The sequence below is a fragment of the Pectinophora gossypiella genome, chromosome 2 (assembly GCF_024362695.1).
Source record: "Pectinophora gossypiella chromosome 2, ilPecGoss1.1, whole genome shotgun sequence".
NCBI lineage: Eukaryota > Metazoa > Arthropoda > Insecta > Lepidoptera > Gelechiidae > Pectinophora > Pectinophora gossypiella.
The window spans coordinates 11,570,837-11,598,140 of record NC_065405.1 but is presented as its reverse complement, the minus strand read 5'-3'; the positions used below and the strand labels follow the sequence as shown (position 1 = coordinate 11,598,140).

Here is a 27,304-nt window from a genome sequence, read left to right as displayed (position 1 = left end):
AGCTGGCCAACTAGTTGGGTCCGGCACACTAATTATACTCTATGGGAAATCGAATAAGTAACCTTAAGTTAGTACTTCTTGTTCTGTCTCTGATTATACACTTACTAGTTCCTCGAAATGGGAAAGGAATTAGTTCAGTAAGTATACGGTTAATCTAACTTTCCAGAATAGGCAGTGAGCTTTTAGACTAAATTCGACCATACCCCTAATATTGGATTTCTTGCCTACGCACGATGTAAGCGTGTCCATAAAACCCGAACCGCCTTTGATAGTCTACGAGGAAAGATAAGGACTCTTGAACATTATACCGCCTTAAGTAGCCTAGAACTGCGGACGTGTATTCAGTATGGTCAAGCCACTGTACCCTTATTATGCACGTAGTAGATTATTTGATAGCTTTTTCGTACATAAATAAGACGATTTTTTGAGGTCATTGCGACTTAGAATTTAGTTTGTAAGATCATTACATTTAGTTTGTATTTAAATTGATTGACATTCAACTGATATAATTATGTCAATATCGAAATTCTTGATCACCAAGTGTTAGCGTAAATAATGACAACCGCTTTGGAGTTAAAAAAAATAACTGAAAATTCAATGCATCGCATTCACTGCATAGAATAACAATAAAATATTAACATCTAGCTATTAAAAATTATTAGGAAAAAAACATACTTAAATGTGGAGGCAAATAACTTTCGTATTCAAAACTAGGTACCTGTTAATACAAACCGATACCATAAAAGAGAAACACTTCGAATCCTTCAAAACGAAATCCGACACGTATCACTACCGAATTAAGTAAAGTAATCCTGGCAGGAAAGCTTTAGGGTATCATGTGGTACCAACAAATTAAGAAAGTTGCCAAAATAACAAACTGATACTTCGTCGAGCGATCTTGTTTCAGACCGGAACCAACAGGACTTCCAAATACACGGGATTTAGGGAAAGTGTTAAGTTTCATGTTTTAAGCATTTACTTCCTTAAACAATTTGTATGTTGATATATCGTTTTCAAAGATTGTTATCAATATAGAAGGCATATTGTTTTGGGAAAATAGGTCCCTATTTTAGTTTATTTTTAAATGAAACCACTTCATTGGTAAAATGAGGAAATACGAAAGACACCTTTAGATAGAAAATACGCCTATCTTAGTAAAAAGTACCTATAATAATAATAATAATAATAATAATAATAATAAAAATGTTTATTTCTCCACTTAAAACACAAAACAAAACAAAAAATTTTTTCTTAGTTGGCTAATATTGTGATACAAGTGTATTTTAAGGGAGCTGGTGCTTGTAAAAGGATTTCCCTTGTACTACAGGTCACCAGGCCCCAACCCTTGGTAATTATATTCTAATGTGTTACTAAGTAGCTACAAATATTAGAGAAATGTATTATTATATAATCCAAAAAATATATCAAAAAAAAAGAACAGAAATAAAGGAAGATATTAAATAAGGGAAAAACTGACAGGAACCTTCGAGATACGCAAGTGTGTGTGTGTGTGTGTGTGTGTACCTATAAAAATAAATAATGAAATATTAGTAATTATTTTTGAAGCTGTCTGAATTACCAAACTAAGACTCTCAAAGCCTCGAACGCTGGGTCTATTTTTAGCACAACCGCAAAGATTGAATCTGCTACAAAACTTCAGAGGAAATAATAAGCTTACAGATTTGTTAATATTAATGATAACTTTTAATTAAATTAATTATATGATGCTATTTTCAGAAGACTGTTAGAGTAAGCAGAGACAATCGACAGCGGCTATCTAGGTAAAATAAACAGGCGACCAAACACCAAACTAAATCAATGAGAATTAAAAGGGACTGACTGAAAAGGTCAAGCACCTAATAATATTATCTCTAATGTCGTTGGAAATCTATACTCATACCACATTCCGGACAATTCATACAAAACACCTCGTTTTAGACATACATACACTACACATTGACATTACCGTACACGCGCATCTGTGTGTGTGACGTCTGACGCCATACGATTAAAGACTAAAAGCCGAGGGGTGTGAGGTAAACCTATCTCAGCCGCTGGTGGGGAGCGGAGAGTTGCCGTTCTATACGTAGTATTATTCCTTTTTCTACGCTCATACGTAATTAAAGACACATTAGGAAGGCCTTAACACTCAAGTTTCTGCTCAACGAGCCAGAACAGTTTCCAAGCCCGGCAAGCACCATTATATCTCACTAACCAAACTAGTAAAAATAATTACATCTAATAAATAAAATCCCTCTCCAAGCCCAAAATCTACCCAGTTTGACCACGTGGAAGAAGGGAAATAAGTTTCCAACAATAAAACCAGAGAACTGAATTTAATACTCTTGTCCCCTCCCTTCAGTGGGTACTAGTACAATAATAATTGTCTATATAACATACAATTCTCGATGTCGAATAAAACCACTCGTAACTTTATCAGCTCAGCAACACAGAAACCACTGAAAACTGTAAAATACCAAAAACGAAAAGTACTTACCTAAACAAAAAGTTGTCATACAAACATTTTCGCAATGTTTTATGCTGGCAAATAAGTTCGCTTGGAAAATACAATTGAATATGTAATACACCGTAAAAAAAAACTTGAAAGAAATACAAGGTATTAGTGACACCCCGTAACGAATACTGAGAGGGATGATTCAGGTCATGATTCTGATTTAATATCAAGTTTAGTGGAATTTTCCGTCATTCAAAGTTTTTTTTTAACATTTGTAATACTTTACTTTACTTATAAACCTGGAGCTACTACTACAGAACTGAACTAGTAAGTACTTAATATTATTTTAATTACCTTTTTGTTTCTTTACATTTGCGACGGAAAATTCCACTTCATATCAACTCAGAATCATGGTCTGAATCATCCCTCACAGTTTTCGTTACGGTGTCACTAACGTCTTATATACTCGTAGAAGTCTACTTTTTAAGCAATCGATAGTTACATTTGAACATTGGCGTTGAGTTTGGGGCCAGCGTACGGAACATCAATGAGGTGTCATGAAAAATATTAAGCGGACGTGGGCGAACACGGTCATCTCGACGCTCTATCACTTGAAAACCCCGGTTTTAGAATTCCACATTTAGAAAGCTGGAACCTTAGGGGTGGAATAATAGGTCTACTATGTAAAGTTCATAAATGCTCACTGCTTGGCACAAGTCTCTTACCTTCAACATAATATAACATAAGGTCATGACTATATCCCAATTAGGGTCGTCAGAGGAACATCCATCGCAAGATGAACTAAGTATCCCACTTCACCGAGCCTTCTGTTAGATTAAGTAAATAATTCACTTTCGCTGTTGGTGGAAAAAACATTTCAATTTAGAGTTTTAAGTTTGTTTCGTAAAATTTAAAAAATTTACTCGACTGGGAATCGAACTGAGGACCTTTAGGTTTCATAGGTGGTCTTAAATATCGTAAAAGAGACCGTTATACTGGCTAATGTCTTTAAATCGAACCCTAATTCTGAAAGACAAGTTTACACTTGGCCATTTTCAAAGTTCTTGTTGAACTGAAGCAAACTGAAGCCATTACTCTTAAATGTAAGTTTGAGATTGACGTCTTTAAGAATAAATCCCAATGGGACCAGAGCAACTATTGAAGAAAACTAATCTCAGCCACTTAATCTTACTTAGTCTTTGGATTTTATCGGAATGGGAAATATTTAATTTGAAAAACTAAGTAGTGTATTGCTCGATAGCAAGTAATTAATATATTATTTGTATTAACAATTACTGTCGGTAGGTAAATTAAGATATAAACATATGAGCGCTACTCGCCATCAAACTCCATAAGTTTGGCGGGGATGATTTGTAAATATACCGTTTAAGTTTTTCATTTAAATAAATTAAAAAAAAAGTACTAATAGACTCTAATCAAGTTACTGTGGTCCTGTGGTATACTGGCTTGATTCTCAAACTGGGAGTGCCGGTTCAAATTCAATCAGTTATTAATTTATCTGTGCGGTTCGGAATACCGTTCACCACCTATCCCGCTGGTCTAAAAGAAACTCGGTGTAGTGTGGGTTCTTAGTACCTCTGACCTCGTGAGTTTATGTTATGTTATGATGTAATAGACTTCTTTTGCGCATTTTGTACATTTACGTTAAGTTTAAAAAAACATCATCATCATCTTCCTAGCATTATCCAGTTTTTCACAGGGTCCGCTTACCTAACCTGAACATTTGACAGGGCCGGTATTTTACAGAAGCAACTACCTGTCTCACCTTCCAACCCGCGAACGGAAAACCAGCCCAATACAGGTTAGGTCACATATCTCCGAAAATACATTTCTCGGGAATGTGGGTTTCCTCGCGATATTTTCCTTCACCGCTGAGCACGTGATGTGATAATCATTTACAATCCAAACATGAATTCGAAAACAAAATCGACAATCACTGGTTTAGGTCTGTTCTGGATTCCACCTGCGACCTCAAAGTGAGAGGCAAGCTTTCTACCAACTGGGCTACCACAGCTCACACCTAAAAAATACTTAAATAAAATATTAAAATCAAACATATTAATACGTAAATGCATGAATTTTAATTTGCACGTACTGAAAGCTTTTACCAACCAGCCATTTCAATTCATATCTGGCAATCTATAGTAATGACTTCCATATAAAAAAAAAAATATGGAAGTATTTGCTCGCGATGTTCAAATTGTCACAGAATTTCCAACCTAATGGAAATAGGTCTGTAAAATAAAACCATGAAATCTTCTAACACTTAAATGAAAATCAATTACATTACCGCAGAATGGCTCAACCGATTTGCCAATTTAAAATCTATTATGTGCAATAGGGTCAATTTTACAGAAATTAAAACGCTTGAATTTTTTTTGTATGACTGTGTACTAAAAATATTAAAAGATACCTAATAAAATTGATATTTATGTACATAAGAGTTTGTACTGAATATTTTAAGAGCAAAATACTATTCGATCCTGACAAAAAATAAATTTGGTGAGGGTGACACATAAGAGCTTTTAAATTGGCAACGACGATTTTTGTTTGTAATTGTCAGGACAACGATTGTATGTTTTTAGGTTTCCGAACCTCAAAGGGTAAAATGGAACCCTTATAGGAACACTTTCTTGTCCGTCCGTCTGTCCGTCCGTATGTCCGTCTGTCTGTCACCCTCTTTTTTTTTAATGTAACAGACAGGAATTGTGTGAATACGGAGCGGGTCGGGTCGCTAATATTTTTAACCTAACAACCGATCACCAAATCAGCGATCTCTAGATGATGGTTGCTTCTTATTTAATACCTTAGTAACAATTTTCAACTGTTTATTGTTATAACTTTCTGTCTAGAATAATAAGCAGTTTGGTATACTCTTAGTCTCAGGTATATTCTCCCACTACCTAACTTTGCGAAGAAGATCCTTTTCGTGATCGTCAGAAAGGCCGGTCATTCATATTCTGACGGCGTATTTTAAGTTGATAATGATGTTCAATAATTGGGTAGTTTGCTAGGTCAAAGAAAAATTATGAAATTCTGATTACGATATAACGATAAAACTAAAGGCGTCAAAAATGTTTTCTTTTTTCTATATTTCACTTATTTATGAATTTTAGTAAAGAATAATGTAATAATAAATTCGACATCTTATCACGTTTTTCTACGACGTTTCTTCTGCTTTTTCATACAAATACCATAGTAATTTCATGTTTTGACCTTTACTAAAAAGGAACTGATTTGACTACTTAGGAACTACCCTATTGCTGGGTGTGTCAGGATTATTTGCTTTCTCTTTTCTCGTAGTTACTAAGGAGAATGTTTCTCCAAACTTGGTTGGGCCAAGGATAAATCTACCTTATTATCATACCTACCTTATTGTGGATTAAACTATGCCAACGCCTACACCCCTATTGTGCCGAATCTCTTAAGGAACTTCGTTAGTGCTAGACTGGCTTCGTCGATTGGTTAATCTGCATTTACATTTTCGGAGAACGTCAGAATTGCAAAGTAAGCAATTTAGTGGCATACGTGACCTAGCATTCTGGCCAAGTAATTAATGCCATCTGCGGAAAATCTACAATAAGTCACGTAAAAAAAAAGTGACCTAGCTTACTGTTTCAATATTTATACATTTCGCTAATTGTTTATGTATCATCGTCGCACATTCAGCACTTATTGCTATCGGCCCACTAGGGTCGATTAATTCGTTCAAAATATATGTGGAATTTATAATTTAATCAACAGGGAGGAGTGGAAGAAAGGAAGAGAGGCCTTTGCCTTGCAGTGGGATATTGAAGGCTATTAATAATAATAATATAATTTAAAAGGATATTTAATTTTCTTCTTTTACAAAAAACTTACCATGACACTTCCCGACCCCAATACAATCATAGACAACATCTTAGATTTAAAAAATATACTTCCTTCTGTCCCATTCATTAGCCATTCTAAATTAATACCACAAACAACCAAATCCTTTTCATTATCCTTCCATAGTGTTCTCTCTTACTTTCTTATAAACCTCTCAGACGACGCCCTAAGCAAAAATTCGCACCAAACTTGGCATCCTCAGAACTGTTGTCTTAATTTTGTGTACCGGGTGAATGCCCTGAACGCGACCCAAATGTCCAGGAAAAAAGTAAATACAATCTGAGGCAAACCTTACAATAAGTCGCGTCAAAAAAGGCAAGTATCGCCGAAAGGCACGTTAAGCCGTTGGTTCCGGTTACTATTTACTTAGATACGTAAATAAATATAATAATGAGCTATGTCGCAGCTTCTGGAGGCAATAATAACCGTAACGAGAGTAGGTGAGTAGGCGTAGGTCTAATTTCTTCTAGCGTGTGGGTTAAGAGGTCGGTGATAGACGGGCACAACTCTACTGAGCATAGGCTTACCCTGAATGAACCGCTGGAGATACAGATACTTTACTACTCGCTGCTTTACTTCTCCTATCATGAGGGTTGTGAGGTGAATTACCAACCTCAAAAACTCTGGTGTCAGGGTTATTATTGAGCCACCAAATACCCCTGATTTGGGTCATCTAACGACTACATACTTACGTCTTACATCAGTAAGTAGTAACCGGGACCAATGCTTTCGAACATTAGGGTGATCAGCCTGAAATGTCCTAACCAAACTAGGAATCACAAAGAGGTTTTTGTGATCTGGCCCCAGCGGGATACTGAGAGAGATGGATCTGCTTTACTGCGGGTTAGTAGATAAAATTATTTTGCCTTTGTATGTATGTAACTTTGACTGTGGAATTGAAGATATTTACATTTAAAATACCTCCTACCCTCTTGATTAGCCGTTAGGATTCCTCCATTCAATGTGGGAGGGTACGAATACCCTTGTTACAGTGTCAGATTCTAAGTATGTAATTACTTCGCCGTCACTCAACACTTAGAACTGGCAGGTTGGTCATCGCATTCTATTTTATTGCCTACAGTGTGTCCGTCAAATTACACGCAAAGGCATCTATTATTTGATTCTGTCACGACCTGAAATGACAAGTTGATGAGGAGTTGGCTCGGCCATTATAGTCGGCAATACGCTCACCATCCATCACGAGGGTCTAACAGAAAGCTCAGTGAGGTGTGGGTACTTAGTTCATCTTGCGATGGATGTATGCTTTACTATCCCAATTGGGATACAGTCGAGAGCTTATGTTCTGTCTCAAATGATAAGTGTGGTAGCGTGGAGTATCCTTAAAAATGTTCCGTTTTTCTTTTTGAGGTTCGGAACTCTGAAAATGGTTCTCAGACGACGCCCTGAGTCCAGGTTCGAGCCCACCTGAGCGCCCTCAGGCCATCATCATCATCATCAGCCGTATGACGCCCACTGCTGGGCATAGGCCTCCCCCAAGGATCTCCACGACGATCGGTCCTGCGCTGCCCGCATCCAGCGGCTTCCCGCGACCTTCACCAGATCGTCGGTCCACCTTGTAGCGGGCCTACCCACTGAGCGTCGTCCGACACGTGGTCGCCATTCTAGAACCTTTCCGCCCCATCGACCATCGGTTCTCCTCGCCCTCAGGCCCTCAGGCCCCCTAATTTAACTGGCAGGCCAGCTCCCCATATTTATGTCCGATCAAGTAGTCATATATGTGGCAAATCTACAATAACTCACAGCAAATTAAATAATATTAAAATTGGACATAATTAATTTTCTGACCGCTTCTAGCTACAATTGAAGCGTGCTGAAAAGTATACAACTTAAACAAGTGGTGGGTATAACAAGCCAATGGACTACCCATCTTGTTTGATTAGCATTTAGGATGCCCTGTGCAATGTGGAATTCTGTCCAATCATGCACCCTTGTTACGACGGTGTCAAGCCTTATATAATTACATTCCCTCCACTTGAAGGTTCGCAGGTTGGTACGGGGATGGCTGGGTTTACTTAACTAAGTTACCAACTGGGCTTCGGAGCATTATTGTTCTCAGATTACATTTACATTACAGATCCTCTGAGCAGCCCTGGAATAGTATTGTTCTACTGTTCACGCGGGGTTTTTCTTGTTTAGTTAGGATTCAAATACATATACATAAGTTCACGTCTATTTCCAATCAGGTTAGGAAGATACCACCAAATTTCAAGCCCTGATGACCAAGAAGTTAATGCCATTTGTGGCAAATCTACAATAAGTCCTCTGAAAAAACAAACACGGAATTCCACATGCGCTAATCCTGACAACCACATATTGCTTCTTCTGATATAAAAAATACCATATACCTTTCTTTATAAACATCTATAATTTAATCACGGAATGTTTGCCTACTTAAGAAAATAAGGTGCCAATAATTTGTAACAGTTGATAAGAAATTATAGAAAATTATTGTTTAATGGTACGCTCTTGTAAATTAAATTACGACTCTGATGACTCTCTTATTATATTAAAAAAGTTTTTCCTGTAAGCACTGATTTATTTAATAACACCCCGTCGTTTTTGCGTCGGGGGTTAAATAGAAATGAATTCCATTAATGAGAGTATCAAGCAAAACACTTTATTTATAATTTTATATTAGCCAATGGCCCCGTTTCCTGCAGACACATCTAATTTTAAGTTATACCTGTCATTTTCTTATCCGCCTAAAAGAACGGTTAATATTTTAAAATGAATGAATAACCCAGGCGAATAAAATAGGCATCTCGCTCATATGCAATCCGTTTGACGTTTGCTGTCAACTTAATTTTATCGGGTTATTGGCCAATAAAAAGTTTTGGAAGGGTGTTTTAAATTTCTGCCTAAAATTGATGTGTGTTCTATAAATGTTATGCCTGTCGATTACCCGTCACTTTATTTTTCAGCGGATAAGAAAATGACAGGTATATCTTAAAATTAGATGGTGTGTACAGGAATCAGCATCATTATGCACATAATTATGTCTAGAAAAGCCTACCGTTCAATCACGACGCTTTTAAGAAATTACAATTCCCGCGTACTAATAAACAGGCTTTTCTTCAGCAGTGAAAGAAATAAAACTTCCGATCATGATTAAGAAGAGTACCTAGCTATTTATTTTGTATCGGAAATTGGACTTCTTTATGGCCAGATCACATTTAGATATAAGACGTCTCTTTCTATTTAAGTGATTTATAGCATCAATACAGTTTTATAAAATGTCGTATAAAGCAATAATTAAAAGGCACCTATTAAAGTACCTAGTTTAAAACATTGAACGCCTAGTGCAAGGAAAATAGTATTGTAACATAACATAAGCTCACAACTACATCTGAATTGTACCGTACATTACCGCACATTTTTTTCTTTATTTAAAGAAAACGCTCTATACATACATAAACATAAACAGCTTATATACGTCCCACTGCTAGGCACAAGTCTCGCCTCAATCAACCGGAAGGGGTGCGTCCGGAGTATGCATATACTCCACGCTGCTCCACTGCGGGTTGGTGGAGGTATTTTATGGCTAATAGCCAGGACCAACGGCTTAACGTGCCCTCCGAAGCACAGAATTATCTTACTTTTTCCGACAATCAGATGATTCAAGCCTGCTATATACATACCAAACTAAAGACAGCCGCACAAAGTGATTTCGACAATATCCCTATCGGGGATCGAACCAGGTTCACCAGATCACGAGCCTGACGCTCTAACCACTAGATCACGGAGGTTGTTGTTGTTGTCGGCCGCTCTATACAGCTAACAATTATTTATAGGGATGGTAGGAAATTGAAGCTAACTATTACCCGTTAACTTCAAGGCCCTCCCCGATAAAACAGTGTCCGTAACTTGTCCGTGTCATCTGACAGTCGAAAGGCCAATATAATATCTATATCCTCCAACTTATTTAAATTCTGAACACCCGTGACATAGATTACCGTGCCGTACTTATTTGAATAAATCAACACAAAAGATATTGATAGATTTTTTTCCATAAGTACCAAAATAGTAATGTACTACACGTTGTATGATACACCTTTTTCCACAATATTAGACACCAGCCAACAAGCCAAGGTAGTCGGCTTTTTTAGGGTCTAATGGACGATAGAAACTTTTCCATTCGACTTGCGCCCGAAACTAAACACATAAGTATTATACACATAGTATTCTTCGACTATACTTAAACAAAGTCCCAAAGAAATAACACGTAAGTCGATACGATAATTTTTTCTCGTATTTAAGTTGCAGGTAAACGCAAAAGTGAAGTTAAATGGTGTATCCAAATATCTTATGAACGGAAAGCTAATATTAACCAAACTCCGTTTTCACATAAATGTAAACACCATCAACGTTTTCAATAAACCTTTTTGCAGCTAAGCTCATACCACGGTAATACTATCATACAGTATTGTAACTCGGCCGTGTCCTTGAAATAAATGCCTACACCCGCGCGGTACGTAAACATGCGATAGGGCTGCCCACCTACAGAATTTTAATTACATCTGCCTACTTTGAGTTTCTATCTAGTTATGTGATTGTAAATTATGATTTTTTATTTAAACAAATAAAATACTTTGTAATCCTGATTAAGTTCAGTGGAACAGAAAAACAATGCGAGCAAAGACGACGGATTACGCAATTGAAATATTTTGTGAATCCATGTTAATTCAGATATCGTCTTATATAGGATTCACTATTGGAATAGGAAGTGTTTAATAAAAATGCATGTTTTTTTTATTCTTAGTTTTAATTTAAAAAATATATGTTTGTCTTATTGCTTTGTCTTTAAGAATCCTAAGTTTTGAAATATACCTCATGTTCATATGTTATATTGATGCATTGTTTGTGTAATGCAACAGGTAATGCACCTGGTACATTTACGTTTTATGTATTTTGTAAAACTAGATGCCGCAACAAACATTCCGTACAAGCTTCGTAACATTTGGCTACGCTGAGCACACATGTCTTGGGCTGGGATCTAGTTCAAAACATTCTTTTTTTGTACCTATTTTTAGTGTTGTAATCCCAACCTGTTTTGTGAGCCAAATAAATAAAATAAAATAAAATTTGCGACCGAAAAATATTTGCGCCTCGATTGTGACGTACGAAATGCCTTATTATTAAATTTTAAAGTAAGTAGCAACCAAATACAGCACAATATGTCCTACTCGTCATATTAAATATGCACTTGTACTTATTTTAACTTTAAGTTTAATGAAAAATCGCGCGGTTATCTTTTAAAATACAACACACCGTCCGTTCGTCACTGTGCGACATTCGCGACTGGTTGCATGCCGAGCGCATGCTGAGATCCGAGCACGTAGGTATAACTCGCGTTTCGCCCGTTTGTATGGAGTTGGAATACTGTATGATAGTATTACCGTGCTCATACCGACAACGATTTTCGTTATGGTCATGCATAATATTGTCATATCTTTGTTCCGATCGAGACTAATTTACTTACATAAAAGAAAAGTTATTTATTTCAGATTGAAAAAAAAATGCTTCTTTAGAAATCGAAATTTGTGTTTTAAATAGTTTTAATGGTCTAGTGGTAGCCGTTGGTTTCGGTTACTGCTTCCTGATGTAAATAAGTAAGTATCTAGGCCTTTAGTGGCTCAGCAATAACCCTAAAACCAGTGTTGCTGAGGTTAGTCATCCACCTCACAGCCCATAAGATAGTAGAAGGTTATTTTATAATTGTATTTTAAGCCAAGCCACAAAATTTCGAAAATAGAATAACCGGCGCGGCGACTATTTAATTTGAAGACACCTGCGGCTGGAAGATAAATTCTCCTTCATGAACAAGAAAACTTGTCAACAATGTAATCATTGTAGAGGGGAAATAAAAAATATCAGACATTGTTTACCTGAGCAGGCGCTGCGACTAAACTTAAACAAGATCCTCTAAGGAAACTTGTTTTGCGTGATTATTGCACAGGAAGAAATTTTGGCTATTATGCTTTGTACTGTTATGTACGTAAAAGGAAAAAAATGCGGTAGTTTTTTTCATCATCATCATCATCAGTCGTACGACGCCCACTGCTGGGCATAGGCCTCCCCCAAGGATCTCCGCGACGAGTTCTTTTTTTGACGTGACTTATTTTAAACTTGCCACAAAGGCCGGACAAATATTACTTGGCCCAGTAAATATTGGTCGGGTTCAATGAAAACATATATTATGTAGGAATTATGTCATAAATAGGTGGTCGTAGTAAACTATTCTATTATTAGTTCCATCACAAAAGAGCTACAGCAATTTCATTTAGGATAAGTTGGTCCCGGTAAGTTAGGTAAGTCTTAAGTTATTCAAGAAAATTACGTCACGTAGACTTGAATGTGACACGTGGAGCTTGGAAAATTGAGAATGATATAGACAACTTTGGTAAAGAATTCTTTCTCTCTCTCTCTATTTCAGAGCTGTGCTCTTGTCGGTGGAGTAATCGCCATTCCTCTCTTCTTTCCGCCAAAACCTTTACCTCCCGATACGACACGACCTGCACCTTCTCTTTTATTTGTTTTATAAATGTTCTCCTAGGTCTACCCCTTTCTCTCTTCCCTTCAGTTTTTCCTTCTATACTGTTTGTTATAAATGAATCGTGTCGTATCAGGTGGCCAATCATATTATTTCCTCTTCGGTTCTCTATAGTCTTCAATATGGTTGGTAAGGTCGGACATCAACCTTCTCAAAATTCTCACGAATTCGAAACGCAAGATCACACGACGCGGCCGTTCGGATAGCTATCCAAATACTGGTAGATATAATAAACATAATCTTAACAGTCTTCTTCTTCTTCTATCGTAACAGTATAGTGTTATCATATTCGAGTTGATGTTTGCCTGGTAGTGAGATACTTACTGAGGTGATTGTTGTGGTTGTGGCGGGCGAAGCGGGGCGAAGCGGGAGGCAGGGGCGCACCGTCGCAACGCACCTCTGTCTTGAGCCGCGACCCCGTGCGCGGGTTCACCTGGACACCCGCCACCACGCCGCTGTCACCCTGATACCACGACAAATTTAAGTAAATATTATATTTTATTTATTATATTTTCTAACAAAAACTGTAACCGCGGGATAGGCCGCGCAGTCCATTCGCGACGCGACGCAAAAAAGCTCAATGATTTCGCAGTAAATAAACTATTCCTGTATACCTACATATACTATAGAAAACTGGGGTAATCTATTATTTACTTGTCAAACTAATACTAGCTGTAATACCAATTGTAACACTATAAGATGTTGATTACCTAAAAAAATATTTAAAAAAAATCTATTGGCTCATTCTGTCGCGTAGCGCGCGATTTGCGGGTGCTGCTAAGTAATAACGTAAACTAAAATAATAAAAATAATATTTTTAATGCATAGCTTAGGTACTTAGCATATTATGTAAGTACTTAGGTATTATTATTTTGTTTCCACTGCTTTCTCAGAACCAGAAAAGGCCGTAGTTTTAATGCTTATCATCAGTATTTCATACGAATAATTACTAACCCCTAAGATTACAACGTTTCCTAATGGTATAATTTGGGTAAAGTACCGTTGAAATAGTGATCTCTGTTTAGATGTGAACAGGAGACAACTGTTTTGCATAACTATCCTATTTTCCTTCCATTATTTCAGGGTAATGGCGTACTTTTTTCTAAATAGCCTGCCGCGTCATTTCCATTCGTAAACATTATTGTTCTAGGAAAGAAAATTATCTGTGCGCATAAAAATATTAAAATGTCTTGTAGGTATTATAAAGACATCTTTGCGTCAAAAATGAGCTAGGTTTTAATGTAGAATTAACTAATTTTACTAAGTATTTAGCTAGCAGAAAATTACTTGACTGTTAAGCAGAAAATAAGTGTCAAACTTTCTATAATATTTTAAGGGCGCCAACTGCAAATTAGCCAATCAAAGTCGAGAACTCGACGACGAAGAATTTTCAAAAATTCGCGACCTTTCAGAGTTCTTCAACTAATTTCCATATTTCTTATCTTCCAATAGATTTAAATTATTCTTAAAAAAATCTAAATGGAATAGCTGTTCTCCATAGGCAATTTATAATATTTGTTAGTTTAGGTTCTTTTTAAAACAATTATTGAAGTATTTAAAATGTATTTGTAAGTAATTTCGGAATATTGTCGACTTAGGCGCCCGTGTTACGACCTTGTATTTCATAAAATACGCGTTTTATCCATTGTGGAATTTTCTGAAAAGATTTCCACATTTCGTACGCATATGATGTGTTTCTCGTCTTATATTGCATTTGCAAGGAATTCGGCGCCGAAAAACTACGAGACGAACGTGGCCCGAGGGGAATACTAAACGAAATTTGACTTGCCAGGAAATTGTCTAGAACCGTGGATGTACTCGAGATAAGTGTTTCAGTAACACGACATTGCGCTTTCTCGGCTCAAACCGAATATGTAGGGCTGAGGCAATTTAATCCGACCCTGACTTCTGACCCCAACGTCATATCTAGAAGGTTCGGGTGAATGAGCATTCACCTATATTAGATAGTGACTCGAAACGCCTCTCTGTTTGTACTCTGCTGTGTGTCTACTCTAACCAAGTTGTATTGCCGTATCGCATCACATCGACCGTTTTCTGATGACAGTCAGGTTTAAAGTGTTGTTATCAATATGGAAATCGACGCTGAAATTATTCTCAATAAATAATAAAAAGTCAGGAAATGATAAACTTTTGTCAAATCCAAAAACTTCTTTTAAAGCATCTTCTTTCTTGGAATTAAAAAATAGAACGCGTTCTTCTCTTTACTTGTGTAGTTTCTAACAATAATGGACCAATATATGCCTGAGTATTTAACCCACCCGAGTAGGTATTTCAGTCACATTATGTATCTTGTTTTTTTGTTTATATACACGCCTATCTGCCCTCTTGGCTTGAGTTTGTCTCTTTCCCAGTCTGCTGGAAGAGATATCTATTAGAAAAATAGATGAACCGTTTCACTGTTTTGTATGTAATCAACTTGTCTGTATGTTTTCGTTTCTGTGTACAATAAACTGTTAAATAATTATACTATTTTTACAGCAAAATAATCAAGAAGTAAGTTACCTTGGGTGCGTCTGTCTCGAAGCTGATGAAGAGCAGGCGCGCGAGCCTCTGCAGCACCAGCTCTCGCAGCATGGCCGGCACCGGCTGCCCTCTCACTCCTCTACGAGCAACACCACACGTTTACACAACACACTCGTATCTGTACGGATCATCTTACTATTTTGACAATCAGGTGATGAGCCTGTAATGTCCTATCCAAACTAGGGATCACAAAGTGATTTTTGTGATATGTCCCCACCGGGATTCGAACCCGGGACCTCCGGATTTTGAGCCTAACCCTCAACCACTGGACCACGGACCATGGAAGCACTGGTGCTGATTCTAGTACACATCATCTAGAGGTAATTTTATATTAAGTTATACCTGTCTTTTTCTTATCCGCCCAAAAGGGAAGTGACGGGTAATCGACAGGCCCAAAATTTATGGCTCACCCACGTCAACCTTATGCAAAAAATTAAAAAACTCTTTCACTCTTTCTTTTCTTTTCTTTCTTTCTTCTTTCTTTTCTTTCTTTCTTTCTTTCTAATGTTATGGGCGATAGGCTGATCCCTTATCACCATAAGGTTCATCATATCCATCTTAGGACTTCGTATCAACAGTGGCTGCAAGTTGTCTTTGATTACTTGTGGCTCTGCCCACCCCATTTGGGATTACGGGCGTGAGTTTATGTATGTATGTAAAAAACTCTTTCAAAATACATATTAGGCAATAACGACAGAATTAAGTTGACAGTACACGTCAAACGGGATATCAACGAGATATCTATTTTAAAATTAACGGTTGTCAGTCCTCCGTCCCTTTCGTTATCGGCGGATAAGAAACTGACGAGTATAACTTACTCCTAACAAATAAAATTCTTAAGAAACATTTTTCTATTACAATAATTTGGCAATCAAAGGAATGAAAAGTTGATAGAATGACTTAATTAATGTTAAATCGTTGTGTTCATTTCAAATTGTCAAAGAAACAGACACAATTAGCCCAGCTGAATAATTCCAGAAAATTATACAGGCAGACATTTTAACCTGATGTCGTAGTGGTTTTAATTAAATTAACAAGCTGCTATTTACGCATTCATTTTGTTCAGAAAACATTATGTAGATAATTAATTCATCGTGCACTAAACTAAATTAGGTTAAGTACATAGGTAGGTTCATAGACAACAAGACTTGAACAATTCCTTTTAATTAGGTAAGTAATAAACTTCTGCGAAAACGGTGTTATTTTTTTTTAATTCGCTCGAATATCTCTGGATTTTTTTACATGTTTTATACTTAATTAAGGCATTTGGATCCAAAGCAACTTAATCCGACGAAGTACCTATTTAATACAAACCTACGGTAATTCATGTCAAAAAAGAGGGATTCAAAGCAAACGAACTCACTACGACAATTTTGTTAACAGTTCATTATTTTGGAGGACAGAAATCGAACTCAATAAAAAATATCCAGTATCTATCCATCATTCTATGATTGTACCTTTATAGCATTTCACCATAAATAACATTACTCAGTGCTAATAAATTATGGAATGAAATGCAGTATTTGCGGTAAATTTGATATGTGTTTTAATGCACTCAGAGGGAATTAAAGGTACAAATCGCCACAAATTAAAGAGCAAATAAGTACGTAATCCAATCCGTCTGGCCACATTAAAACGATAATTCATAAAATATTTCCACTACTGTAAAATAATTATTATGCCGTCAGCCAACTAGTTTTGGACCTTATTAGTTTGCAAACTATACAATAAAGTCGAATTCTTTCACAATTTTCGAAGCAGAACTTATTTACTATACTATTTTATATACTATTTTGAAACAACTTCAGTTTACGGTAGTTTTATATTCCAATTCTTGTAAAATCGTCCAGACAAGTAATCTAGCATAGATAAAGCAGGTAAACAAAACTATAACTCGCCTGTAAGATATGTTGAGTGTGACTACGGAGAGAGAAGCTGAGAACGATACTAAACACGTACTGACCCCGTAATACAGACCTGCAACAAACACACAGACACACAGCTAGTACAAACTTTATTAATAATACCTGTACTTCAAACTTACGGTACACGAACTAAGTTGTACGAAATTTTCAAGATTTATTGCCAAAAATTGTATAACAACTTCGAAGGTCTGAAGGGTACTTCATTGTTTACAATGCAAATAGGAGCAAAAGATTTACTTCATTGTTTATTTTTCAATAATGTCGAATATTGCGAAATACACGAGCTAAGCTGGTAACTTGTCGTTTATATTAAGTCCCAAAACATATGTTTCTTACGGTATATGAATGAAAATAGATTAGCTATTTTAATGCCAACCTTGATATCATAGCGTTAAAATTGAACCTTTAGTTAAGTAGTATTTAAAGACAAATCTTTGTTTTAAAATTCAAAAGTCAACATTTCAGGTTATTAGTATCCTATCAATATTTTTATCTCGACGTTTGAGCGAATACGGGTGTATGTAAGCAGTATGTTAATGAAATACACCGCGATTGAAATCGATGAAATAATTTATTCAAATATCCTGATTGAATACCAAACCCTTATTATATTGTCGAGGAATTTCCATAATTATTTGAAGCCATAATTTGTGAAAATGTTATTTGTTTATGTAGGTATCTATGATGTTTACATGTATCCCGTTTTAATATTGATGAACCTCCCTTTCGACTTCAGTTTTGGATAAAGGATAAAGTGGCCCCGATTCCTGCAGACACCGCCTAATTTTATTTTAAGTTATATCCGTCATTTTCATATCCGTCGAAAAGAAAAGGGACGGATGATTCACAGCTCTTAATTTTAGGAAGAATGAGTAAATGAATGAATAACCCGGGCGAATCAAAAGGTACGTCGCTGGTATGCAATCCGTTTGACGTGCTGTCTACTTAACTGTGTCGGGTTATTGACGGATGTAAAATTTTTAGACGGTTGGTTTAGATTTGTGCTTAAAATTGACGTGTGTTCCATAAATTTTATGCTTGTTGATTACCCGTCCCTTTCCTTTTCGGCGGATAAGAAAATGACAGATATAACTTAAAATAAAATTAGATGGTATTTACAGGAAATAGCACCAGTATCAGTATAAAATAAATAAACGAGTTACATACTTAATTTTCTCAGAAAAATAAAGAATGTTATGTTTCAAGACAGGAATTTTGCAGATATATTTACTTGACAGCAAGAATTTTGCAGATATTTTTTCATTGTCATTGTATTTTTCATCGTGAGGAAACCCACATTCCACAATTTAAGTCACCTAACCCGTATTGGGCTGGTTTTCCCTTCGCGGGTTGAAAGGTCAGACAGTCGCTTCTATAGAAAACCGGACCTGTCAAATCTTCAGGTTAGGTATAAGCGGACCTTGTGAGAAACGGGATAATGCTAATATGCTAATATAAAACGGGAGATGATGAATAGATAAATAAGTACTTATAATAATATTTTTTGTTTTTGGATTAATATATGTAATGCAATTAAATTGCTTTGGTTCTTTAATTGTACCTATGTGGGTATGAAAAACGTGTAAGTTAGGCATTTGTTTCTTTCCCCTTCTTTCTCATCAAACCAAAGAATGAAGTCTAGGTAGATGGTAGGGAAATGATGCTGAATTTTTTTTATCATCGAAATTTTAAAAAAAGTTCTGTTTAGTATAATATTGATGTTAGTAGAACTTACTTATTAGTGGTGTTTTTTCAGTAGGCGGCAGGGTGTCCCGTATCGTCATGAGGAAGACGGTCATTGAAAGTAGCGCACTGATCCCCAAGGTCACCTTCTCACCAGACTCCGAAGGTACGTAGAACACCAATAGGGCTGCAAACAAAAACTCTTAACTCTCTCTTTCTCTTTTGTATTATACATATAAAATATACTGTGATGGCGTGATCTCTTCTAAGCACATTATCCTGGCCGGCACACGCGTTATGCTAAAAGTTCGCCGTGCGTACAGAAAACATCAGAGTCTTTCAACCAAGATTCTGTTTTATATTAAGAAAGTATAGTATAGTATATGTTTGCATTTGACGATCCACGATGAGAATACCTAAATGGAGTGGGCAGAGGCACAACCACATAATTAATTAGAAGACAATCTGTAGCCACTTTTGTCCTAAGAGCTGCATTGTATAAGGTAACAAAGTCTTGGCCACTCATTGCCCATTTCCTAATCCATCGTGTTGTATACCTCATAGGTATACCGTTCGCAGGAATTGATTTTTTTTGTGGTCACCCATCCTATGACCGGCCTCTGCGAAAGTTGCTTTACTTCAACAATCGCAGACCGAGCGCGTTTACCGCTGCGCCACCGAGCTCCTCAACTTGAGAACGTATAAAGAACTTTATTATTAGCCTTTATGCCGATAAGACCAGAGCACAAGAAAGAACAATTTGAGATAGAAAAGCAGCCAGTGTCCTTACTATTAAAGAGTTTTACAACAGAAACATTCCCGCTTTGGGAATATTCCCAGGAAAGACACATCACTGGTTGTGATGGACATAATCCTGTCAACTTTTACGGCATGCCCGACACGAAAGCAACCGAACGCTAATCTATAGGTACTTCTATTTCTATAAAGAACTTAGACAAAGTTATTTTGTCTACAATTTTCATAATAATTTACCTCTGTTCCTTCCTCGTCGTGCTTATAATTTCCCAACATTACGAGGTTAACATGCGTAGAAAGCCTATTATCGAGGTACAGAGCTGCGTCCGTTGCATATATCCGGGTTGAAATGGTGATTTATAACCCCGTCGGCAGTTCATAATGAGCTTAGTAGCGCATAACATGGCAAGTTCGTTTGTTGCTTGAAAGATGCATGTACCTAAATCGATTACTTCATTATATTTTATAACAAATCTATCGTTATTTTCCTCTCCTTAACGTAGCAGTAGTGCAAATTAAGTTTTGACAAGTTTGTGTTTGATAGAAAAGAAGAGGTACATACAATACCTCACGGTGTCTTTAACATTACAGGATTAGACGCACCTAGAGATAATCGAATAATATAAAAACTAAAACCTGACTACGGAAAAATCACGCTGTAAAAAGTATGAAAAAAGAAAATATGTTTCTCTGAAATTCTTCCGAATAGTGATGTATAGTAGATAGTCGTGGTTGTATGCCGTGGTAAGCAAACTCTTAAGACTAATTGGCATACAATCGAAAATAAGTCAAAAAGTAAAATGATTCTACGTAGTGAGAAGCAAATGCTTCTTACGGTGGACTAAATTAGCTTGATTTACCCTTGGCACAAGGAAACTTGGTCAGAACTCGCATAATCTCTTCGGACTTAAGATGATTTGATTGTAGACTTATTCATCTTTGCGGTCTCACAAAGTTGAAGTTCAATTTAAAATTTAAGGCTTTGGCAGAATCGTAATACAAGATGACTCAAGTCATTAATTTCATGTAAGTAGACAGACTTCTAAATCAGTTACAGATTTCTCCGCAGAAATAACAGCCATAGCATTAGAAGAAACAGGGAGAAATCCTATAATCCCGATTGTTAAGGAAACTGTTTCGGTAGTATTAGTGGGATAGTCTCAAAAGATTCGGTAGAGCTTCCAATTTGAAGCACAACACAAATTGATAGCAATTAATCCGTTGGAGCATTTCGAAAGCTGGTGACGGTTGGAATAGGCTACTTTCTAATTAGTCAAATCAGTTACTTTTTACTAAACTTCAAAACACAATATTACTTTGGAATTTGTATGAAATACCACTATAACGTCATAAAAAAACGTGATAAAATGTCGGACTTATTAATACGTTTTTCTTGATTAAAATTTATAAATAAGTTAAATAGAAAAAAGAAAATGTTTTTCTTTAGATCTAGATCTGTCTTTATTTAGTAATCACAATTCCATAAATTATCTTGAACCTAGTAGGTACACGATCCAATTGTTGTGGGTAAGGTTTGTTTTAGTTCCACGAGAAAAGGATACCTAAGTACATTTTTCAAGCATTTGTTGTTTGTTATTAGGTATGTTATTGTATCCGGTTAAGTAGTAAATGCAATTTCCGGCAAATTTACAAGAAGTCGCATAAAAAAAATGTTTTGTAATTGAAAACGTGTCTTTATAATTGGAAACACAAAACTTTCCCTTCAACGATAACAATATGTTTCACCTGGCTTGAACATCTCCACTTTTATATGTTTTGAGAATTCAATCGTAACTTTGGAAATAAAAGAAGTTTTATTCTTTCGGCTTCTCCATCTTACTTACAGCAATGTTTTATCAACAGACAGCTTCATCTTCAGTACTCGTAATATCCATAATTATATTATGCACACCCGTTCCTATACGCGTTAGTTGATACATTTTAAATACATTAATGATATTTCAATCATTTGTTATAATATGTTACTTCGACTAAAATTTAGTTAATTAATTTAATTAGGTAATACCTAATTTACTAGGTTCAAAATAAATTATGAAATTCTCATTATTATTAAATAAAGACAGATCTAAAACTGACGAAAAGCATTTTCTTTTTTCTATTTATTCCAAACCTTACTTGCTAGCTTAAAAAATCATGTAAATGATGCAAAATGACTGCGTTCGCTTATGAATACGCTGTGTTGTGTAATAAATTTCAACTTGTTTAAAATCAAGAAAAACTTATTAGGTATTAAATAAGTCCGACATCACGTTTTCCTATGACATTACAGTGTGCTTTTTGTAGGCTTTTTCATACAAATTATACGTACTTATACTTAATGATTTTGTTTTTAGTAAAAAGTAACTGATTTGACTAGTTGAAAACTAGCCTATTCCTACACGAAATATAAAATAGGTATAGTAAAATGAATGTCGATGTAGACGTAGGTGTATTGTATTATTGTATTGAACACAAACCAACTAAAAATAGAATATCGATTCGGTGTTTGAGGTACTTTATTTATTTTGATTTATTATAAAATATTATGACCCAACCAACCTCCAGCAACGCTAAGAAGATTTTTTATGACGTGACTTATTGTAGATTTTCCGTAGATTGCATTAACTATTTAGCCGGATAAATGGACCGGACAACAGGCCTGAGGGTGTCCAGTTAGCTCAGGGCGTCGTCTGAGGGGATCGTATTGAAAGAATTAATCGACCCTAGTGCGTCGATAGCGGTAAGCGTCAAATGAGGGAAATCCTCGACCACGTCGGCCGGGTGGTATCGGGGTCCTGAAGTGTTTGTCATCGCGAGGTGATTGGCCGCCTCTTCGAGTGATCGGGTCGTCAGGATCTTATACGCTAAGAAGAAGAGACCAATGATTTTGTGAAAAAGGGCAGCTATTACTTATTACCAACATCTTGGTTCATAATAATTCTAAGAAGTTAGCTAAGTTAGCTCTTAAGTAACCTGGCTCTAGTTTAGCTCTGACTACCGTTCAGAATCGAATACCGTCTAGTTCTAAATATGGAAGCGTCAAACTCAAAAACCCTTGAGTAGCTTTTAGAGAAAGTGCTGTAGCTCCAGCTCTTGACACCGTTAGCTGCACTACACTGCAAGTAAAGAATTAAAAAAGTAATTGTAAATTTTCTTTCAAGTATTGGTTTCATCATTTTAGTAAAACCGCAAGGTAAAATTAACATTTATTGATATCTGGATTTTTTTGAGGCCTTTTCCTGTTTAGGTTATATCCAATGAGGGACTTTCCAAGCCAAAATAGATGGCGCTGTACAGAGATTTGCTTTCACCTAACCTTCTAATTTCATGGATAACAGACATATATATGAATCTTTTATCTTTGTTTTTGGGTATAAATGATTGACACCCATTATTATTGTGGCCAAAATAAAGTGAATCAATATAGGTAGCAACATAATTCTATACATATTTGATCCAAATATCAAGCAACTAACAATTTTATATATACCTCTGCCATTACATTATATTTTTGAATTATTATGTCTCCCGATTAATGAGAAAATAGGTAATTATCACGTTAAATCTGAACAACGCCTTCTATATTATTTTTGGGAAAGCCTGGAATGTCCCTCATTCATGTTATGACAGCAATTTAAGTGTGGCCGCAAATTTCCTTTTTGAAATGATCATCTCCTTGGACGATAGTTGATAATCCGTCACCACATGCTTCATTAGATATATTCATCTTTTTTTTTTGTTTTGGTTTTCCCCGAAGGGTAAGGCAAAGGGAACTATGCTGAACTATTGATGATTAATGAAATGATGAAAGGTGATGATGATGAAACCTAAGCCCCCACCCTCGGAGTAGACTCCTACTCCGAACCCCAAACGAATTAACTCAAAAGTCCGCATAAACTTTTGAGTTATGAAGCGGCTTCCCGGCACGAGACGAAAATAGGCAGATACACTTTGTTTATTGAATACTCCAATATAATAACACTCGCGAATGTCTTCCGACTAACTTAATGCGATCATTAACCACAAAACACCACTTCGTATTAATTATTTAGATTACTCAATGAAGAAAGCAACTGTCCCGTTCCCATTTCCCGCCGAAAAGCCGTATATTCATCTTAGAGTGGATCTGCGGATTATCTTATCGATGACTTGTATCTCTGCCCATCCCGTTAGGTACACGAACGTGATTTTATGTATTTTTTTGTTACAAAGAAAAAACAAAGCGTTAGTATTCATTATATAACATAAAAGTCATCATAAATCTGTAAATTAACTTGGCCTATACGTATAATTAGAAAAATGTTACTTACCAATCCCATTGATAAGCAAGCAAGGCAGTATAAGATTGAAGACATAGAACATGGGTCGTCTTCTCAACTTGATGACGTAGGTGATATCAGGATACGGTTCCACACAGCATGAGTAGTATTGATTGTGGCGAATGGCTTCGAAGCTCACGAGGTCGAATTCGCCGTTTGTCTGGTAGTTGGTAGTGTCACCTTCGTCGAATTGCTTCTTTAGATCCAGCTGATTTGAAATGAAAAGGTAATTCGGTAGTAAGATTTTGACATCTTGTACACGAACTTTATCTAAATTTATATTCTATACAGTTCTTCTATCGTGTGAGTTGTGACGTGAATTACCAACCTCATCAACCCTGGTGTCAGGGTTATTATTGAGCCGCCAAAAGCCCCTGATATGGCTCATATAACGATTACTCACTTACATCAGTAAGTAGTAACCGGGACCACCGACTTAACCTGCCTTCCGAAGCACGGATCATCTTACTTTCCGACAATCAGGTGATCAGCCTGTAATGTCCTTACCAAACTGGGGATCACAAAGATGATTTTTGGGATATGTCCCCACCGGGATTCGAACCCGGGACCTCCGGATCGTAAGCTCAACGCTCAACCACTGGACTACAGAGGCCGTCGAGGCGATTCTATACAGTATCCAATACATAATACAGATAAGATACTAGTTACAAATTTAAAACTTTAAGGCTTAATTAACAGTTTCTATCCTTAGTTCTATCATAAACTTTCTTAAAATCAAGATAATATTGCAATTTTCAAAACAATTAAACGTAGAAAATTATCATCCCATTACGGGGTTCCTACTCAGTTTAATTAAAACTTTTAAGATTTACTACAATTACATTACAAACTGTGTCAGTGAATGCAATCCTCCTTCTGTAGGAATCTGAATGAGTAGTATGAATGAATTCACTCCACCCGTCGCAACTATGCCAGTAAAATCGGTTTTAAAGCGAGGATCCCAAATTTAAAAGTCAAATAACACCTCGAGGATCAAATTTAAAAAGCGTCGGAATATAGATTGTGAAAACGATAAGCCCTAGAGAAATATCTTAAAGATATTCACTTTTGCTGTTTACACACCCATTTTCCATTAAAAAGTCGATTACTAAACGACTGCATATTACGCTATAAAATCAATTTTAGCAGGAAAAGCATTTTTCCTGTTTTGTCAAGTTTCAAAAGAAAATATGAGATGGTAGTGGAGCGTGTCTGCAAATCGGCTTAAACTGCGCTCGAGCCTCTAGCAATCGTGGATGCTACACCGCTGCTGAATAGTTTAAAATATACCAGCGTAATTCCAATTTTATTCTAAAAGCCTTTGAAAGTAGTTGCGCTAAAATTCAGATCAAAATCCTTGCTGACTTGCTAACAAAATTTAGGTACAAGTGTTTTAAGTGGAGCCGAACATTCATCAAAATAATAGGACGAAAGGGTCGACTGACCTTTGGACAGCAAAAAACCAGTATAGTACGTTCATACGTTACATCAGCTAAATGCCCCGCAGCTGCCAACCACAGCTTTACGAATTAGAATAACACAATTATGAGAAGGCACGACAAGGGGGAGTTTTTTTAATCTCCACTCACAAATTGAATTGTAAACAATTTGCAACAAAATTCAAAAGTGTTTGAGTGTTGGATCGTGGTCCGATTCGTAAACGTAAATGAAATCTGATACATTTGTAACTCAACCTGAAAAAACACAAGTAGGGCCTATTTTCGTGGAGACATCGCAATTACACCCGAATAAACTTTATAGCAATTATGCATATTCGTAGAACTAGTATTTATTTTTCCAGCAACGCGAAATGAAACTCACATTATGAACCTTTTGTTTAATAAAACATAAAATGTTGCAGCTGGAGGGAACTGAGCCTATTTATTTGAAGGCTAAATGAAAAATGTAGGAAATGGAAACAGTGACCCATTGTGGTTAATACTTATCTTGTTCGTTCTGTGCGGGGTAGCCATTACAATAACATTTGCCTTTTAGGAGACCGTTCTCAAGGCTTATTATTTTTTGGGTAAGGATACTCAAACATGTAATAAGGTTAGGTAAGGTAAGAGTAGGTTAGGTTAGGTTAGGGTTGATGAGATTGGTCATCCACCTCACAAACCACACGATAGAAGAAGAAGGTAACAAACAATACATGATTGAAACTTGTTGACTAAGCGGTAACACTTGGGAACGCAACGTTCCTGAACTTTGCTTAACTTGAGGCCTTGAAATGCAAATTTTCAATTTGTAGCCAAGATTACTATTCATCAACCTGCTTGCCTAATTAAAGAGCTACTTGAACTAAACTTAATAATTTCAGAGGGAACAAAATCCTTTTTAAACAACAATCTTCGATTACAACGTCAACGATTGGAGGCCGAGAGAAATGTGATCCCTCGTTAAAACGAACGGCGGCAGTACATCATTTGAACCCGGGAAAGATTTCCAAGCAGCTTACTAGCTTTTATTTATCGTTCTTTTCAAATGCATCGTACCGTTCGCTGGGCGGACGGAGAACATTTCACGGACATCGTTAACAATACGAAGCTACGGTATTTCTGATTTATCCACCAGTGGTCGGGTACAACTGTTCCGAAGCCAAGCTCTTAAACGAGTGTCGCGGAAACCTAACCATTGTTTCTGGGAAACGTGGCTCAAGCTCTCATTACTTGCATTGCCTTTGTCATTAAAGTAATTACTAGATGTTGAATACCTACCAGTATATTCCGACGTTTTTGTTTTGCCTTTTACTTATGTTGTGGTAGATTGTCGACAGTAAATATTTGCTCTGCTTTAGTCTCTTATTATGATTTTTGTTTCAATTAAATAAAGTGAACGAACATATAAGGAAACCCATTTTTATTATTTGCTCTTCATAATTTGAAATCTCCGTCGTTTTCCATTCTCAATTACAGTACGATTTCATAAGACAAATCTTCCCAAATCGCTGTAAATAGTAATACAGCTATAAAATGAGCCACCAAAAAAGCATGTTGCAGAGATCTTGACAAAACTTTTATTTAGCGGGTAATGACGCATGCTAACTTATGTATAAAATGCTCTTTTCGTTCTAAAATTTCAGTCCATTTAACACTAAGCTGAGATAAATACGTTGAATGAATTCATGTGCTTATAAAAATAAAGCAGATTCCCATTTTAA

The 27,304-nt window shown here is 36.3% G+C and overlaps 1 protein-coding gene across 1 annotated transcript in view; it reads right to left on the bottom strand.

Moving 5' to 3' along the window:
- Positions 1-27,304, bottom strand: part of LOC126375568 (neuronal acetylcholine receptor subunit alpha-10-like) — a 74,593-nt gene that overhangs the window by 5,767 nt on the left and 41,522 nt on the right. Inside the window, exons 4-8 of the mRNA XM_050022561.1 lie at positions 24,136-24,352; positions 19,122-19,256; positions 17,360-17,438; positions 15,441-15,540; positions 13,242-13,380 (exon numbers count right to left, since the gene is read on the bottom strand). Of these exons, the coding sequence (XP_049878518.1) occupies positions 13,242-13,380; positions 15,441-15,540; positions 17,360-17,438; positions 19,122-19,256; positions 24,136-24,352 (670 nt within the window). The remainder of the gene's footprint in view (positions 1-13,241; positions 13,381-15,440; positions 15,541-17,359; positions 17,439-19,121; positions 19,257-24,135; positions 24,353-27,304) is intronic.